The following is an 18,466-nucleotide window of genomic DNA, read 5'->3' on the forward strand; positions in this document are numbered from 1 at the left end:
TCTGGGGCAGGGTGGGGCTCGACAAGGCAAAGTGCCTCAGAACTTACCCCACACGGGGCAGCAGGCCCTGTGGCACAGTACACGGCACATAAGCCCACAATGCCTACTGCATGCAGGCGTAGTATATGTGTCCCCTCACTGAGGACTCAAACTGAGAAGGGACAGAGGCCCCTGCCCCATTTGCACTAATGAGAAAACGGAGGTGGAGGGTGATGAGGTGACAAATAGAGAAACAGGGATTTGCATTTGGTTTCACACCCCGGGCTACTGTCTCTACACTAAATGAAGTCGATGACACATCCTCAGGCACCAGAAGGGGACCCAAATGATGGCTTTAAACTTAGGAAAGCAGCCGGGCGCGGTGGCTCAAGCCTGTAATCCCAGGACTTTGGGAGGCTGAGACGGGCGGATCACGAGGTCAGCAGATCGAGACCATCCTGGCTAACACGGTGAAACCCCGTCTCTACTAAAAATACAAAAAACTAGCCGGGCGAGGTGGCGGGCGCCTGTAGTCCCAGCTACTCCGGAGGCTGAGGCAAGAGAATGGCGTAAACCCGGGAGGCGCAGCTTGCAGTGAGCTGAGATTCGGCCACTGCACTCCAGTCCGGGCGACAGAGCAAGACTCCGTCTCAAAAAAAAAATAAAAATAAATAAAAATTAAAAAAAATAAACTTAGGAAAGCAGAGGCCTCCCTGAGAGGAGCTTGTCTTGAAAGCTGGCAAAAATCCCCCAAAACTAAATGTTCCCTTTGAAATATAGCAGGGCCCAAATCAAACTGCCAGCAGCGTCTGGTGTGCAGCCTTGGCTCTGTTGGTATGCCTCCCAAGCCACCTGAGAGGCTGACCAGGCTTTGCCAGAAGTCATGTGGCTGCCTCCCAGATGCTGCAGTCAGCCTGCAGCCCCGCCTCTCCCCAAGGCCCTGGGCCACCTTGCACTCTGGGCGGGTGCCAAGTGCTGCCCCAGCCTGGGCTTCCAGGTACCAAGCAGGAAAGGCAGTCTGGGCCAAACACCTGGCACCACCTGAACCCTCCATCCTCTCTAGGAAGGGCAGCGCCATCTGGGCCTAGGAAAGTTGGCCAGCTGGCCTCCGCCACACACACTGGCACAGGCGCTAACCGAGTTCAGTAAGCAAGAAACACACTGACGCCACTGGTCTCTGCAGGAACCCTGCCAACCCAGGTGTATTTCTGCTTGTGCGGCAGCAAGCCATGGGGTTCTGAGAGCGGGTGCTCCTCACCACGCTTCCCATCCCCACTGAGCAGCTTCCTCTGCTATGGACCAGACACGCCACAGTGGGAATGCAAGGGCGGGGCACACGGATGCACAGTGGGCACCAGATGGACCCCGGAGGGGAAGAGAGAAATGCTGCTCTGAGGGAAAAGGCAAGGACTGTGGCCGGCGGTGTACAGAATAACTCTGGAATGTTTTGAATGACTCAAAGCCATCCTCAGCCCTAAGCCCAACTCCCCAGTGCAAAACACACTACCCCCAGCTCCATCCTCTCACCCCTACCACAGCCCCTCAGAGAATGGCTCAGCAAGAGGGTTCTGGGGAAGACATGCCAGTGTACAGGTGGCCACCTGTGCCCCGGACAGGCTCACAAGCTTCCACAGGGCAGGGGGCCAGTGGAGACAGGAACTTTCCTCACTGACTCACGGCTGCTGGACAACTGAGCAGCGGGGCCCACAGGCAGCTCTGAGCCTCACAGTTCAGGGTCCAGACTCTCAGCAGCTAAACTACTCTGAGCCGCTGCCCTCTGGGATCTACTGCCCCTCCCAGTGTCCTGCCCTGCCTCCCAGAGCAGAGCCTTGGAAAGGGTCCCACTCTACCCAATCTTCCCATGACAGAAACTGTCCCCAGCCCCATGCCTGCCCTTGTTTGCAAAGACAAAGGAAAACCCTAACATTCACAGGCCCCTGAAGGTGCCGGAGCTCAATGTGAACACGCAAGGGTGCAACACAGCCTGGAACACCACTGGCACTCAGAGCCTAACAGCAAGAGGCAGCAAGCACCTGCAGTGGCTCTCTGCCTAGCAGCCCAGCCCACAGCAGCTCAGAAGGGTGCTCATGGGCTGAAGACTTCATGAACCAATCCTCCTCTGCTCCCTGGCCCCTCAACCCACAGGGACAAAGAGCCCCCAAAGCGTGGCTTCCACACTGGGCCCCAGTAACCGCTTAGCTCCCAGAAAACATCAGTGCCGGCTCTGCCAGGACCCAGACACCTGGTACCCTGAGACTGGCAAGGGGGCTGGCAGAGGGCAGTGGCCCCCAGGCTCCCTCCACACTGCCCAGTGCTGTGTGCACACAAAGGACCACGGGTTAGACAGAGATAGACGCCGAGCTGTGGGGCTGTGCGCCACCCAGAAAGCTCCGGGGAAAGGGGCCAGTGGCGGTCCCCCCTCCCCTGCGCCTCACCGGAATGCCAAGGGCCCAGACACCATGTGAGCAGCAGCCAGCGGGGGGGGGGGCCTCCTGAGCGCGTGGCCTTCCTGGGGGCGCATCAATGCCTGGTCACCTGGGGAAGAGAAGACGAACACAGTCACCCAGACAGCCATCAGCGAAGAAGAGAGGGAAGGGCAATGAAGGGAAGCACCCGGGGATCTCTGGCTGGGGCACCAGGGGCAGCCCAGCAGGAGACTGTGGCCACAGAGCCACAGTTGTCCCTTCCGACAACCAGGAAAAGTAAGGACCAGGGAACAGGTCTAGGGAGTTCAGAGGGTGCGATACCTCCCGCTCTAACACACACAGGAGATTATGGACACCCAGGGGTCACCTAGGCCAGGGGGCGCTGGTGGCAGACACACAATTCCTGGCCTGCGGGTGTGGTGGCAGGAGGCCTGGGCAGGGCCCTTCCCAGGCTGGTCACATTTACATAACAAAAGGTCAAAATTGGAGCCACTTGTGCAAGGGCTATTTATAAGAACCAGTCTCAACCGCTTCTGGCTCCCCTGTTCCTTCCCTTCCTGATCTACTCTTACCCTCTCCCTGCCCAGAGGGCCCAGCCCCCTAGCCAGACCACATGGCCCTCCCTCTCTGGAGGTTTCGCTGCCTAAGGGCTCGCCCAAGCTGCAGGCCTGGGCTTTCAATACCGGCCCACCAAAGCCTTGGGCAGCTGCCACCAGGAAAGGGTGGGCTCCCTCCCACCCCCAGAGCTCTGGGTCCTGAGGGAGGGGGGATCCTGAGGTGGTGGGTCCTTGCACCCCACACCTGACAGCCTGGGCCCCCATGGAACAGAGCCAGGGTCAGGGAGGGGGCGTGCGGTGGCTCCGTTTCCCCTTCCCCCACTCCTTTTCCCCTTCCCCCACTCCACCCCCAGGGCCAGGGAGGCTCAGCAGGTCCCTCAGGAATGTGACCAGACCCGGGGTGCCGGCCCAGGGTTGGGAGGCCTAGGCTGAAGCCGGCCAGCTGTCTCTCCAGCTCCTAGTGCAGCTCCCCTCTGGGTGGGGGGTGTGAGGGGTGGGGTGCATGGCTGGTCCAGGACCCCACCAAAGGCCTAGAGGGCAGCAGAACCAGCTCCGTTGGCAGGAAGCCCAAGGGCGTCGATAGTCAGCGAGGATTAGGCCTGGTGGGCTAACGCTGGGCTGAGGCCAGTCAGGCAGGGGCCACTGAAACACTGGCGGGAGCAGTCGGAAAACTGGATAGAGGGTCTTGGTGGCAAACTGCAGACAATCGGACACCATCATCCAGCCCTGTGCCACTTCACCTGCTCCCCAACCACTGCCCCTCAGGACCCAGTAAACCAGAGCCCTGCTGGGCAGAGCATCTGCCAAACTCTGCAACCAGGGGTCACCTGACCTTGCCAGAGGCCAGGCCAGCTACTGGATGCCGTGCAGGGAGTGGGTGACAGAATAGGACTGGGGGGCATCTGAGTGCCATGGGGGTGGGAACACCCTCCATCAGTGCCCACTGCCTGGCCCAGACAGGCACTTCACAAGCCCAGGCTAGGACTAGGTTTCTCCACCAAGGAAGGATGGCCCCAGGCTGGGTCAGCTGTGACACAGAACAGGACAGGGCTCCTCCCTGCGCCCTCCACTTGAGGCAGGGGTGTCAGAGCCACCTGCAGAAAGTTCACAGCAAGCACAATGCCACCATGTCTGCCATCTACACCAGCTGGGCTGAGTATGGGCCACGTCTAGGCCACCACTGTGTCTGCAAGCAGCAATGCAGCCTCACCCCATGGATGGGTGGGGGGTGGCACACGCCATCCTGCTGCAAAACCCCTACTAAACACTGCTCTTTCCTTCTCAGCCACAGAGCTCTGCCCTACCAGCTTACCGCTGGGCATGAAACAGCAAGCGCCTACCCTGGAGGACCCCACCCGGGGAGTGCCAGGTAACTAGAAACACAGCTCTGGGCGCTGGCCCGGATGCTGGTGCCCAGCCCTGGCAGCAGCTGACTGCAGGCTGCGATGAGGATGCCGCCTGGCACCCAGCAGCCCCTGGCAGCAGGCCCGGGCAGCGGGCCTATCAGCCCCAAGGCTAGCACGCCCAGCCCTGGCCTACTGCCCTTCCAGAACGCTAGCTCCCAGGACGCCCAGGATCTGGGGCAGTGGGGCAGCAGGCCTGGGCTATCGGGGCCAGCTGGGCATTCGTCTAAGGCTGTGACCCGTCCCCTCCCTGGGACAGTCTTCAGGGGTCCAGGGGAGAGGCGAGAAGGGTAGCACAGAAACTATCTCCCCAGTTAGGATCTCTCAGCTTCAGGATTCCCCTGTAGATGGACTGGCCCCAGCTGGGAAGGGCAAGAACCCCAGCAGCTGGAGGGAGGGCCAGCTCTCTCTGGGGAGCCCAGAAGGTCTGCAGGAAGGAACACAAAGCCTCGGGGTTACCTTCCCAGGCCTTCTGTTAGAGCAGACGCACAGCCCTGTTTACGGAACTGTCAACACGCAACTGCTCTCCTTTCCTTCCCTTCCCAGTCCCTGCCACTAAAAAGCCAGAAAGCCATGTCCCCGAACACTGACGGCAGGCCCAGGGCCCAGGCAGGTGCTAGGCGGCTGGAACAGCCTCTCAAGCCACTCCAGCCTCTCAAGCCACTGGTGGCACATGCCCAGGCCCTGCAAAGCTGGACCAGCCACAGCAGCCCCACCCCGCTCTGTTCACCCTCAAGGAACTAACAGTAAGGCAGCCCAAGGCCCAGTCAGAGCCTACCGGGCCCAGCAAGTCCATTCTGTGGCAATAAAAACCCTGGGGACACACATACCCAACTGCTAAATAAGATTATCTCTGGGATTGGGATTATAGAAAAACCACAGTATCCGCATGTTATGTTCATTTCTGTAATACTCAACATTTTAAAAAAGTGTTACTTTTTTTTTTTCTGAGGTGGAGTCTCGTTCTGTCCCCCAGTCTGGAGTGCAGTGGCGTGATGTTGGCTCACTGCAAGCTCCGCCTTCCGGGTTCATGCCATTCTCCCAAGTAGCTGGGACTACAGGCGCCTGCCACCATGCCCGGCTAATTTTTTGTATTTTTAGTAGAGACGGGGTTTCCCCGTGTTAGTCAGGATGGTCTCAATCTCCTGACCTCGTGATCAGTCCACCTCGGCCTCCCAAAGTGTTGGGATTACAGGTGTGAGCCACCACGCTCGGCCAAAAATACAAAGGGCAGAAATGATGCAGAGACATGGATGAACCTCACAGTCATGGCACTGAGTGCAAGAAGCCTTTTGCGCGAGTACAGACTGCATGACTCCATTTACATTAAGTTCTAGAATAGGCAAAACGGACTGAGGGTAAGAACCACAGCAGAACAGGCTGTGAGGAACAGGTGAGGACTGCCCAGGATGGGGCGAGGGACAAATGCCCACTGCCTGGCCCTGACAGGACTATCCAGGATGGGGCATGAGGAACTCTTTGGGGCGAGGGCAGCTCTTTATCTTGCTGGGAGTCTGGGTTAAGGTAAACGAAAATACAATTTTAGGCACTTAATTGCATTTAACTGTACTTCCAATGAAACCTCCAGACAGAGGCTTTCACAGGACATTCCCATCTCAGAAGCTCAGCACGATACCCTGTTCCCTCCTGGAAACACCACCAGCTAACCTTTACTGGGCACTTTTTTTTTTTTTTGAGACGGAGTCTCGCTCTGTTGCCCAGGCTGGAGTGCAGTGGCGCAATCTCGGCTCACTGCAAGCTCTGCCTCCCTGGGTTCACGCCATTCTCCTGCCTCAGCCTCCCGAGTAGCTGGGACTACAGGCACCCGCCACCTGGCCCGACTTGTTTTTGTATTTTTTAGTAGAGACTGGGTTTCACTGTGTTAGCCAGGATGGTCTCGATCTCCTGACCTCGTGATCCGCCCATCTCGGCCTCCCAAAGTGCTGGGATTACAGGCTTGAGCCACCGCGCCCGGCCTACTGGGCACTGTTGTATGCCCTACCATGTGCCGTGTCACTGGACCCTCAGGGCCACCCAGGAGCCTGTGGCTTCTGTCCATGTGATGAGGTGGGCCCCTCTCATCTTCACACAGCACAGCTGAGCCTCAAACCCAGCACTCACCCTGACCTCTCACCTCCCCACGAGGTAGGAAAACCTGGGGCTGAAAGTGTGGAGGGACATGTCATCTGCAGCCCTGGGCACAGGACACCCTCTTCCCACTAATGATTTCCAGACCACCCAGGGGATTAGTTCTCCTCAATTTTTCAACTGGCACAGAGACCAAGGGCGACGGGGAAACAGCTTGGAAGGGCAAAGATGCCACAGTGGGAACAGGTTCCTGTCCCTCCCAGCTGCTCCCCAGCTGGGTGGCCCTCAGTGCATCTCCAGAGGGCAGTCAAAAGCCCCAGGCCAAGACCACCCTGCACTCTGGATCCCTCTACTCGCTCTCCAAATGCAGACCAGCCAAATAGCCAATGGGGATGGCAGAGAGCAGGGCACTGTGCACCCCTCACTGCCTCCTGACACTCGAAGCAGCCCCGCATTGGGGGACCCACTAGTCCATGATCCTATGCGAGGTCAGCCCACACCTGCCCGAGTGTGGAGCCTCTGGTCAGTCCACGTGGCTACAGGGGCCCATGGGGAGGCTGGAACAGGGTCATCTCAAGGCCTTTCTTCTAAGCACCCAGCAAAAGGCAGGAGAGTGTGCTCTGGTCAGCATCTTTCAAAGGCCAGAAGAGAGGAGGTTTTCAGATAAAAGTGATCCCTGCGGAGGCAGAAAGCAGAGAACTCCAGCCCCCAATTTGAGAGGCACAGTCCCAACCCAGCCTGGACACCCACCTTGCCTAGAGCCTTGCCCTCCAAGAAGTCAGGCATTCAGAATCGCTCCAGGTGCTGGGCCCCCACATGGCTCCTTCTGGAGGCCCTGCCTCTGGGAGACAGGAACACATCTCACGCCCACCTTCAGGCCCACAGGTGGGGGTCAAACTCAGGGTGTGGTCTCAGCTACATGATACCCCTGCCTTCAGTGTCTGGCTCCTACAGGCAGAACGTGCCCTCCTGGAGGCCACCACAGGCACCCAGACTGAAACTTCTGGCTCACACCCAACCAGGAGGGAGGCCTGGGGAGAAGGGTGAAGACCAGGAAAGGGCACCGCCCCAAGCAGGCCACCCCGCCTAGCCCTCCTAGGATCCTTCTCATCCACCTTCCTCCCCGGAAGCCATCCCTTACTTTTCCAGAAAGGGGCTTCCTGCATGAGGCCTGGAGCTATGTTGGAGGACTGAGGAGAAGCTCCCCCCAACCCACCCCCAAGAAGCAGCACCTTAACTACCTCCCAGCCTAAACAAAAGTAACAGTGAAATGGGAACCCTCCAGCTGACGCCAAGACAGCTGAGAGTGAGCAGGGCCGCCCACGGCCCGCCCAAGCTCCACTGTCAGGTGGGAGGGACAAGCATGCCAGGCTGCGAAGCCATGCTGGGCAAGGCAGGGCCACCAGGCTGAGAAGCCATGCTGGGCAGGGCAGGGCCATCAGGCAACTTCCACATCCCAGAGGTCTAAGTACATCTGACCAGGATCAGAGAGAGCCCCAGACTTGCTGCCACTCCTCCCAAACTTAAGTCTAAGGTCAGATCGGCCCTGGTCCCAGACCAACCCCCAACTATAGTCACCTCATACTTCAGGTGTGGCCGCGACAGATGCAGCTGCAACGGGTGGCCCTGTGTGAGCTCAGCCTCTTCCCAGGGGCCCCTAAGCCATGGGAGAGATTGTCTGGAGGGCACAAGGCAGCCAGGCAGGAGGCAGCCAGGATCCAGAAGCGCCCCAAGGCCCAGCCCCTGGACACACCAACCAACACTGGACAGTCACAAGCCCAGGACTTTGTTCATCCTATCCCCATGGCCTAGAGTCCTCCCTGAGAAAGACTTGGTAGACAAGAGATAGCTCCATGGGGCCAAGGCTGCACCTCGCCCACCGCCAGAGCCCTGTATGAGATGGTAGCCCGTGTGTGGGCAGGTCTGATCTCCTCAATCTTCCCACAGGCCCATTGAGTGGGGCGTCACCTCTGCAGTTTCAGATAAGAAATTAAAGGTTCTTGGGGGTTAAGCAACTTGCCCAGGGTCACAAGAGCATGTAGGTAGCAGAGTGAGGACTCAAAGCCTGACTCCAGAGCTGTAGTCTGATGACCCCACCTTAATGCAGGCAGGGCCAGGGATGCCACTCACACAGGGTTTCCAACTGCCACGCTGCTTAGGGGAGTCACAGGAGGCACTGCCCTCCATGCACTGGTGTGCCAGGAGGAGGGACTCAGTCTGCACCTCCACCCTCACTCCCCCACCTCCTAAGCACCACCCACCTATCCACAGCAGGGCCTCACCTGGGTGCATTCTCCCAAACTCATTGTGAGGGCACGGGGTCTACCCAGCTCCTTCATCAGAAGTGACAAGGTGGGGCCCCCATCATGCAGCCTGCTTTGGAGGCCCAGGTGGAGCTTGCTGCTCCTCTGGAAACACCCCCACCCTCCATGACCTCCTTCCCTGTCCCTCTAGGCATGGGCTGGTGGTGGGTGGGGCTCACTGCTCTGGGCAAGCCCAGCCATGCAATCCAGCCCAGACCTGGATGCTGGCCAGCAGCTCCTGGCTCTTCTCCCAGACCATCCTCCTGGAAAGCAACAGGCTCCACAAATGCCAGGAGCTCAGCTCTCTCCAACGCAGCTTCTACAAAATAAACACTCGGGTTCCACTCAACACGTTGGTGATGCAGCAATTGGGACCTGAGGCTGGCCTCCTCCTTCTCTGCTCCTCAGGCCAGTCCTGTGGCCTAGAGTGAGGGAGGTAGCATCCACCCAGCCCAGTGACTTTCCCAAGCCTGTTCTGAAATGCCCACGGGTCCTACTGACGACCTCGTGCTACCCACAGCAGGGCCGAGCCCTGCATGGTCCGAGTCACCCGCCCATGTGTATTATCCCTTCTGAGAGGTGAGGAAGCACAGGCTAACACTCCAGCACAAGGAAAAGGCTGGAATGGGCTGCTGAGAGGAGAGCTGGACCGAAGATGCCTCCAAACTGTGCTTCCCCAGAAGCTACAGCCTCGATCCCCTCGCTCTCCTCATCACTTCCGGGTTTGGAGCCAGCAAGGAGTGAGGCCAGGAAGACCTTGGAGACCGGCAGCTGATTTCCCCTGCTAGGGGTGGCACCAAGGAGGGCCTGGGGCCCTGGCACCATCTGGCTGAGAGTTCTGAGACAGGATATTGGAGAGAGGCAGGGGAACACCGTTTTAAGAAGCAGAAAAGGCCAGGCGTGGTGGCTCAAGCCTGTAATCCCAGCTCTTTGGGAGGCCGAGACGGGCGGATCACGAGGTCAGGAGATTGAGACCATCCTGGCTACAACGGTAAAACCCTGTCTCTACTTTAAAAAGTACAAAAAACCAGCTGGGCGAGGTGGCGGGCGCCCGTAGTCCCAGCTACTCAGGAGGTTGAGGCAGGAGAATGGCATAAACCCGGGAGGCGGAGCTTGCAGTGAGCTGAGATGGGGCCACTGCACTCCAGCCTGGGCGACAGAGCGAGACTCCGTCTCAAACAAAACAAAAAAAAAAAAGAAGCAGAATAACAGCCAGGCACGGTCTGCAATCCCAGCACTTTGGGAGGCTGAGGTGGGCGGATCATGAGGTCAGGAGATCAAGACCGTCCTGGCTAACACTGTGAAACCCCGTCTCTACTAAAAATACAAAAAATTAGCCGGGTGTGGCGGCACACACCTGTAGTCCCAGCTACGCCGGAGGCTGAGGCAGAATTGCTTGAACCTGGGAGGCAGAGCTGGTAGTGAGCCGAGATCGCACCACTGGGTGCGATCAGACAGAGTGCCTGGGTGACAGAGTCAGACTCTGTCTCACAAAAAAGAAGCAGAATAACAATTTAAGATTGTAATAGTTACTACGAATGCTGTGCTCACCTCCAAACGCCATCCCAACACCACCCTGCCTCCCAAGAGGGACCTGAGTGTGGGGGTAAAAGGCTCACTGGCAGCCACAGAGCAGGAGCCCATATAAGACCACTAGAGGATGTGCAGCTGCTATTCCTAGTAGGTGAGGAAAAGGCAGGAATCTGGCAGCCACGTATGTCAAGAGGTAAAACGGGCCCTGTGCTGGTTTCTGCAGTCCTCTCCAGCCCGCTTCCCTCCTCTTATTGCGCATTGGCCATGACCCAAGAAACAGCAGCAGCACCACTAGGGATCTTGTTAGAAATGCAGATGCTCAGGCTCCATCCAGCTCTAACCACCAGAACCCTGGGGGCTCAAACACACAGTCAAGTCTGAGAAGGGCTAGGTTAGAAGCTTTTTTTCCTTCTTTTGTTTTTACCTGGACGCCACTGATTGGAAAGCTCTCTATGGCCTGAAAGCCAAGTGCTCTGCAAGGAGTAAATGCTTAAGGGATGGGCATCAAGTGGAAGGAGAAGGCCCCCAAAACGAAGATACATGTCCCATGTACACAAGCTCACAGGCTGGTGAATACAAACGGTAGACCTAGAATGTGCCACACCAAGGCCGAGCCTGTTACCACAGGTACCAGAATGGTGACCACGCCAGAGGGTTCCACAAACTCTGATCAGAGAAGCAGGCGTGAGTGGCAGAGACAGAACACAACTCTGTGTGGCAGGGAGGGAGGACAAGCAGTGGCAGCACAGCAGACAACAGGTGGAAATTCTACATGCAAGGCACTAAATGGGCGAGGAAAGCCTGGGCCGCCCAGGTGGAAGGCACTATCATGATCATCTCTCTCACCCCTGGGACACCTTAAAAGGAGGTAACTGAGCCCCAAAGGGAGGCACCCAGCACAGCTGAGTCACAGAGCTGCAGCCATCCAGCCCACGGCTCCAGGAGAGACTCTCCAACTTCACAATTTCAAAATCAACCCTAGCAGCTAACAATTTCTTAATGCCAAGTGAAGACTAGAATTAGAAACAAACAGAAACCCTATCATCTTCTACCATCATTACTTCATAAAAGAAACCATTTCAATGATTGAAGAGCAGGAAGAACTACTGGCAGTCCTGCACCTATGCAGTTCTCCGGGCCTGGCAAAGGCTCGGCAACTGGCATTAAGGAGCCGCTGCACTGTCTGTACACAACACCGCCTGACCCCTTGGGCTGGGACAAGACTGAGATGACATGCTGAAAGCAAATCCAAAAAAACAAAAACACAAAAATTCAACAACAGACACTAAAGATGGGATTTTGATTAGCCAAACAAAGGCTAAAATAGTATCTCCGAGGGATGAAAGGGAAACGGGGATGTTTTTAAACAAGAACAGGACCGTTCCAGAAATAAGAACGTCAAAGCCTATCAGGAAAAAGGTAACACCAAATGTTGGAAAGGCAATAAGGCAACCAGCAGTCTCACATGCTTTATAATTTTTTATTTTTTTGAGAGAGAGTCTTGCTCTGTCACCCAGGCTGGAGTGCAGTGGCAAGATCTCGGCTCACTGCAACCTCCGCCTCCCGGGTTCAAGCAATTCTCCTGCCTCAGCCTCCCGAGTAGCTGGGATTAGAGAGGAGTGCAGTGCGCCATCACACCCAGATAACTTTTGTATTTTTCATAGAGATGGCATTTCACCATATTGGCCAGGCTGGTCTCCAACTCCTGGCCTCAAGTGATCTGCCCACCTCAGCCTCCCAAAGTACTGGGATTACAGGCATGAGTCACTGCACCTGGCCAGAAAACTCACATGGTTTAGAAAACCCTTGGCTGCTACAATCTAATGCTGTGGGCCCAAGGCCTGGGGTGGTGGCCCACGCCTGTAATCTCAGCACTTTGGGAGGCCAAGGTGGGTGGATCGCCTGAGGTCAGGAGTCTGAGACTAGCCTAGCAAACATGGTGAAACCCCGTCTCTACTAAAAATACAAAAATTAGTGGGGCATGGTGGCAGGCTCCTGTAATCCCAGCTATTTGGGAGGCTGAGGCAGGAGAATCACTTGAACCCAGGAGGCGGAGGTTGCAGTGAGCTGAGATTGCACCACTGCACTCCAGCCTGGAGACAAGAGCAAGACTTCGTCTCTAGGCGGGGCGCGGTGGCTCAAGCCTGTAATCCCAGCACTTTGGGAGGCTGAGACAGGCGGATCACGAGGTCAGCAGATCAAGACCATCCTGGCTAACACGGTGAAACCCCGTCTCTACTAAAAATACAAAAAACTAGCCGGGCGAGGTGGCGGGCGCCTGTAGTCCCAGCTACTGCGGAGGCTGAGGCAGGAGAATGGTGTAAACCCGGGAGGCGGAGCTTGCAGTGAGCTGAGATCCGGCCACTGCACTCCAGCCGGGGCGACAGAGCCAGACTCGGTCTCAAAAAAAAAAAAAAAAAAAATTACAAACTCACCCAAGGTATACGCCAGCAAGAATGCACACGTATGCGCACCAAACAGGCAGGCACACTCATGAAGGCCCAACACTAGAAAACAACTCCTATGGCCACCCTGAGAAGGGGCAGCTGCAGGTGGAAGAGAGTATGATCCAGCAGTGAACAGGACAGACATTTAGGTTGAACTGTATGAATTTACGTTTTAGGGGTAAAAACACAGCTGACTGCTAATAATTTCACATGATTTGACTTACAAACAACACAGATGAATCTCTCAAATATACTTTTGAGCAAAGATGCCACAGCCAAAAAGACAATTACAGTTCCATTTGCATACGTTCAAAAAAAGCAGGCAGCATTAACCATATGGGTGGAGAGTGACTAAAAGCTTCAGGATACATGAGGGGCTTCCAGGGTTGTGTTTCTCACTCTGGATGCTCATTACAAGGGCATATCATTTGTAAAGAACTCTTAGAGCTATGCACACTTCTTACATAGGACGTCCTTGAATTCAATACAGTGCACAGAAACCTTCAGAAGGGAAGCAGAGATCAACTTCATCCTGATCAGCAAGCAGACTCAGTCCAGGCAGCAACCTCTCCTGGACCCCCAACCAGTAACAGCAACATAGGAAGCAGAACATTAGCAGGACAGCTGGCAACGCCACAATGTCCAGGATGGAGTGCCCATCCTAGAGGAGGGAGCTCACACAAGCCAGCCAGGAGCCCATTGGAAACAGAGAGACTACTGTAAATCCTTATGAGGAACAGACTCATGTCTGCTATCTAAAAGACAAAAACCTGATAATGTTTTTAAGTTGTCCTAAGGTCCAATTGACTTTTTTTTTTTTTTTTTGAGACAGTTTTCCTCTTGTTGCCCAGGCTAGAGTGCGATGGCACAATCTCGGCTCACCGCAACCTCCACCTCCCGGGTTCAAGCAATTCTTCTGCCTCAGCCTCCCGAGTAGCTGGGATTACAAGCATGCACCACTACACCTGGCTAATTTTGTATTTTTAGTAGAGACAGGGTTTCTCCATGTTGGTCAGGCTGACCTGGAACTCCCGACGTCAGGTGATCCGCCGGCCTCCGGAAGTGCTGGGATTACAGGCGTGAGCTACCACACCCAGCCCCAATTGACACTTCTAAAGGAGAAGGGGTTCTGCAAATCCTGAAAGGCAACCTCAGGAGAAACAGGAAATTTGGGAGCACGGCAAGCGAGGTTCAAACAGGACACCAAATAATTCCCAGCAAAAACCTCCAGCAGGTCCTAGTGGCAGCCAGCTAGGGCAGGAGCCGGCTGGGCATATCAAAGGGAGGAAGCCAAGAAGAAAATGGGTGAGGCTCTCAGGGATTTAGAGTCAAAGGAAGCTGCTGGGGAGAAGGAAACAGTCCACTTGTTCCTTCATAAGTAATCAACACACAAACCCCCCCATTGCCTCAAATGGCTCAGGAGCTACAGCCAACGAAAAGGATCAAGTTATTTTACTCCAAATAAGGGGGAAAAAAGTTATACATTCGGTATCCATTGGAAGTTTTGTGATTTTTTGGAGACAGGGTCTTGCTCTGTCACCCAGGCTGGAGTGTAGTGGCACGATCATAGCTCACTGCAACCTCTAATTTCTGGGCTCAAGGGATCCTCCCGTCTCAGCCTTTTGAGTAGCCGGAACTAAAGGTGCATGCCACAATGCCTAGCCAATTTTTAAAATTTTCTGTAGACACGAGGTCTCACTATGTTTTCCAAGCTGGTCTCAAACTCCTGGGCTCAAGTGATCCTGCTGCTTCAGCCTTCCAAAATGTTGGGATTACAGGTGTGAGCCACTGTACCAGGCCTTAAAAGGCAATTTTTTACAGATAAAATTGGGCAACTGCTACGGAAAATATTACAATCTATGGCACTGTGCCTGAAAAGCCTCCAAGTGTGATACTTTATAGAGAAGGTCTATCCTGTCCAGTAGGAAACTTGAAAGTGTCTAGCAGAGAAGTGCCCAAGAACTCAAAGAATCAGAGAGGGATTCATTCAGACTTGGGGAGAAAAATGCTCACAAAGTTTCACTGCACTTCTAAACTGAGTCTCAGTGGTGCATCAAGGAACTGGATTTAGAGACAGAAAACAAAATAAACTGGCACTTCTCTGCCTCAAGAAGCATAGCTTGGGGGTGAAAAGTCAGCTACTTAGAAGGCAGCAAAAACAAAACCCAGAAAACCACCCAAATGCTCACTGCCAGTAGGACAGGTGATTACGTGTGGATAGTGCCACCCTGGACACTGAAATGGAGAATAGGAACACAGGAACTGCTACTCCTGGTGTCCCAAGAGTGCAGGGCACCCGGCTCCCAGCAAACTCAGTCAAAATCATTCAGTTTCAGGATCCAGACAAAGGTGGGAAACTGACAAAACCCAGCGGATGGCTGACCCACAATTCAGAAGATTGTTGGCTTCTAGAGGGAAGTGGGGATAAGCCAGGGAGAAGCGCATGGGCTGTCCCAGGAACTTGGGAGGCTATTTCCTACGTGGCCACAAGGGAACAACTGTGTCGCGCTCAGTGGGACACCCACGATTCAACCAATAGTGAGTTTACCACTACCTATCTCTCTGTTCAAGACTGTGCACACAGGGATATACATGTAATTTACCTTTTTTAGTTTGTTTGTTTTGAGTCTTGCTCTGTTGCCCAGGCTGGAGTGCAGTGGCAAGATCTCAGCTCACTGAGACCTCTGCCGCCTGGGTTCAAGCGATTGTCCTGCCTCAGCCTCTCAAGTAGCTGGGATTACAGGCACCCGTCACCACACTAGGCTAATTTTTGTAGTAGATACGGGGTTTCACCATCTTGGCCAGGCTGGTCTTGAACTCCTGACATCGTGATCCACCTGCCTCGGCCTCCCAAAGTGCTGGGATTACAGGCGTAAGCTACCGTGCCCAGCCTATTTCCACCTCTGTAAATAACTTCTTAGAGTTCAATGGCTAAGTCTACTAAGGAAGCTGAGCCTGCTCTGTGCAGAAGTCTCAAAAGAAAGGAACATCGGGTGCGGTGGTTCATGCCTCTAATCTGAGCACTCTGGGAGGCTGAGGCAGGAGGATCGCTTGAGTCCAGGTGTTCAAGACCAGATTGGGCAACAGGGTGAAACCCTGTCTCATTGAAAAAAAAAAGAGAGAGAGAGAAAAGAAAGAGGAAAAAAAAAAAGAGGAAAGAGACTTTCCTGGTACAGGGAGGAGCTAAATCCCAATCCACAGAGAAGCCAAGAGGCTAAAGCTGAGGTGCACTCACAGAGCACCCCCCTTTCCCCGCCTGAGAGGTCACCTGGTCCACAGCCGTCAAATGCAGCAGGGCCACACACTTGGGCAGCTATAACAATGCACAAATGAGGGCTCTGACAGGCTCAAGAGATAACCCAGAAAATATCACCCTGTCCTAATCATACAAAGCAAAAGAACCTGGGGCCTCCACACCTGGGGTGGCAGGCAACTCAACAGAAGTTGTCCAGGAGGGAGAAATCCCAGGAAACCTCCCAAGGTCTACAGGGGAAAGAAGGGCAGAATCAGAGCCACTCTAAGAAAAAATATCAGCATCTAGAACACAATCACCCCTCTGCAACCCCTCCAGCCAACCCTCACCTAGTCCCTGTACCCTCCGATTCAGAGTCCAATAACTCTGAGTTATCTTTCTCAAACACCCATCTCATCAAGCCACTCCCCTGATTAAAGCTTTCAATGGGCCATTAAATGGCTTTAATCCCATTAAAGCTTACCAATGGGATTTCAGTGGTATCTCACGCCTGTAATCCCAGCACTTGAGGAAGCTGAGGCAGGCAGATCACCTGAGGTCTGGAATTCGAGCCCAGCCTGACCAACATGGAGAAACCCCATCTCTACTAAAAATACAAAATTAGCTGAGCATGGTGGCGCACGCCCATAATCCCACCTACTCGGGAGGCTGAGGCAGGAGAATCGCTTGAACCCGGGAAGCGGAAGTTGCAGTGAGCCGAGATCGCGCCATTGCACTCCAGCCTGGGCAATGAGAGCGAAACTATCTCAAAAAAAAAAAAAGCTTTCAATAAATTTCTGATGCCTGGGATAAAGTCCATGCTCAGGCCTGGCATGCAAAGCACTTCCCACAGGGGTATCAGGCCCACCTCACCCCTTCCACAGACACACCTGAGAGCTCCTGCAGGCTGTACCCTACTCTGGGAGGAAACTGCCCCCACACAACTCCCTCCTCAGTGAAGCCAGAACTGCCTCTGTTGTCTCCCCACTCCCAACGTCAGCACCAGCTGCCAAGCCGCTTCCCTCCTGTCTACCCCCGACCAGCCTACAGACCAGTACCCAAAGTTAGACCCTTTGTCCCAAGCAGCCACAGCACCGGGCATGCAGCAGGCACTCATAAACATTCATTAGGTGAGCAAATGCTGGTCAGAGCCGAGGCTGAGAAGAGATAGAATGAAACAATATGTGAAAGATAAGGAGGCACGTGGTGAAGAGGGAAATGCCTAGCACCCTCCTTGCCACTGGTTCTAAAATTGTGTTGTTTACATTCTTAAATTAGTCAGGACTCCTAAAGAGCATCTGCTTATGTGGCTTCTATGTTACTGTTTTGTGGAGTTTTTTCTGAGACAGGGTTCTGCTCTGTCACCTGGGCTGAAGTGCAGTGGTACAATCATAGCTCACTGCAACCTCGAGCTCCTGGCCTCAGGCCATTCTGCAGCCTCAGCCTCCCAAAGTGCTGGGATTACAGGTATGAGTCACTGCATCCGGGCTGTTGCAGTATTTGATGTTACCATGTATTACAGTAGTGACCCCTTATTCAGTTTCACTTTCCTCAGCTTGTTATCCTTGGTCAACTGCGGGTAGAAAATAGGTGAGTAAATATGTTAAAGGAAAGAGCATATCCGGCCAGGCGTGGTGGCTCACACCTGTTACCCCCCAGTACTTTGGGAGGCCGAGGCGGGCGGATCGCCTGAGGTCGGGAGCTCAAGACCAGCCTGACCAACATGGAGAAACCCTGTCTTTACTAAAAATACAAAATTGGCCAGGCGTGGTGGCACATACCTACAATCCCAGCTACTAGGGAGGCCGAGGCAAGAGAATTGCTTGAACCTGGGAAGCAGAGGTTGCAGTGAGCCGAGATTGTGCCATTGCACTCCAGCCTGGGCAACAAGAGTGAAACTCTGTCTCAAAAAAAAAAAAAAAGGGGGAAAGAGCATATCCACATAACTTTTTGTTGTTGTTGTTGTTAAGACAGAGTCTTGCTCTGTCGCCCAGGCTGGAGTGCAGTGGAGAGATCTTGGCTCACTGCAAGCTCCGCCTCCCGGGTTCACGCCATTCTCCTGCCTCAGCCTCCCGAGTAGCTGGGAATACAGGCGCCCGCCATCTCGCCCAGCTAGTTTTTTGTATTTTTTTTTTTTAGTAGAGACGGGGTTTCACCATGTTAGCCAGGATGGTCTCGATCTCCTGACCTCGTGATCCGCCCGTCTCGGCCTCCCAAAGTGCTGGGATTACAGGCTTGAGCCACCGCGCCCGGCCTCACATAACTTTTATAACATATTGTTATAACTGTCCTATTTTATTATTTCCTCACTACGCTTAATTCATGAATTAAATTTTAGCACAGGCACGTATGTATAGAAAAAACATCACATATAGGGTTCAGCACTACCCATGGTTCCAGGCCTCCAATAGAGGTTTTGGAACATACCCCCACAGGTAAAGAGAGACTACTTTACATATCACTGTTCTACTTACTGTATTAGAAAAGCACTTTTTTTT

The 18,466-nt window shown here is 54.4% G+C and overlaps 1 protein-coding gene across 2 annotated transcripts in view; it reads right to left on the reverse strand.

The window, feature by feature from the left end:
* Nucleotides 1-18,466, reverse strand: part of HIC2 (HIC ZBTB transcriptional repressor 2) — a 40,020-nt gene that overhangs the window by 6,560 nt on the left and 14,994 nt on the right. For both annotated transcript variants that reach the window (XM_023197970.2, XM_023197971.2), the window contains exon 2: nt 2,415-2,514. In XM_023197970.2, coding sequence (XP_023053738.2) covers nt 2,415-2,500 — 86 coding nt within the window. In that variant the 5' untranslated portion in view covers nt 2,501-2,514. The remainder of the gene's footprint in view (nt 1-2,414; nt 2,515-18,466) is intronic.

This window comes from Piliocolobus tephrosceles, chromosome 19, assembly GCF_002776525.5.
Source record: "Piliocolobus tephrosceles isolate RC106 chromosome 19, ASM277652v3, whole genome shotgun sequence".
NCBI classification, from domain to species: Eukaryota; Metazoa; Chordata; class Mammalia; order Primates; family Cercopithecidae; genus Piliocolobus; species Piliocolobus tephrosceles.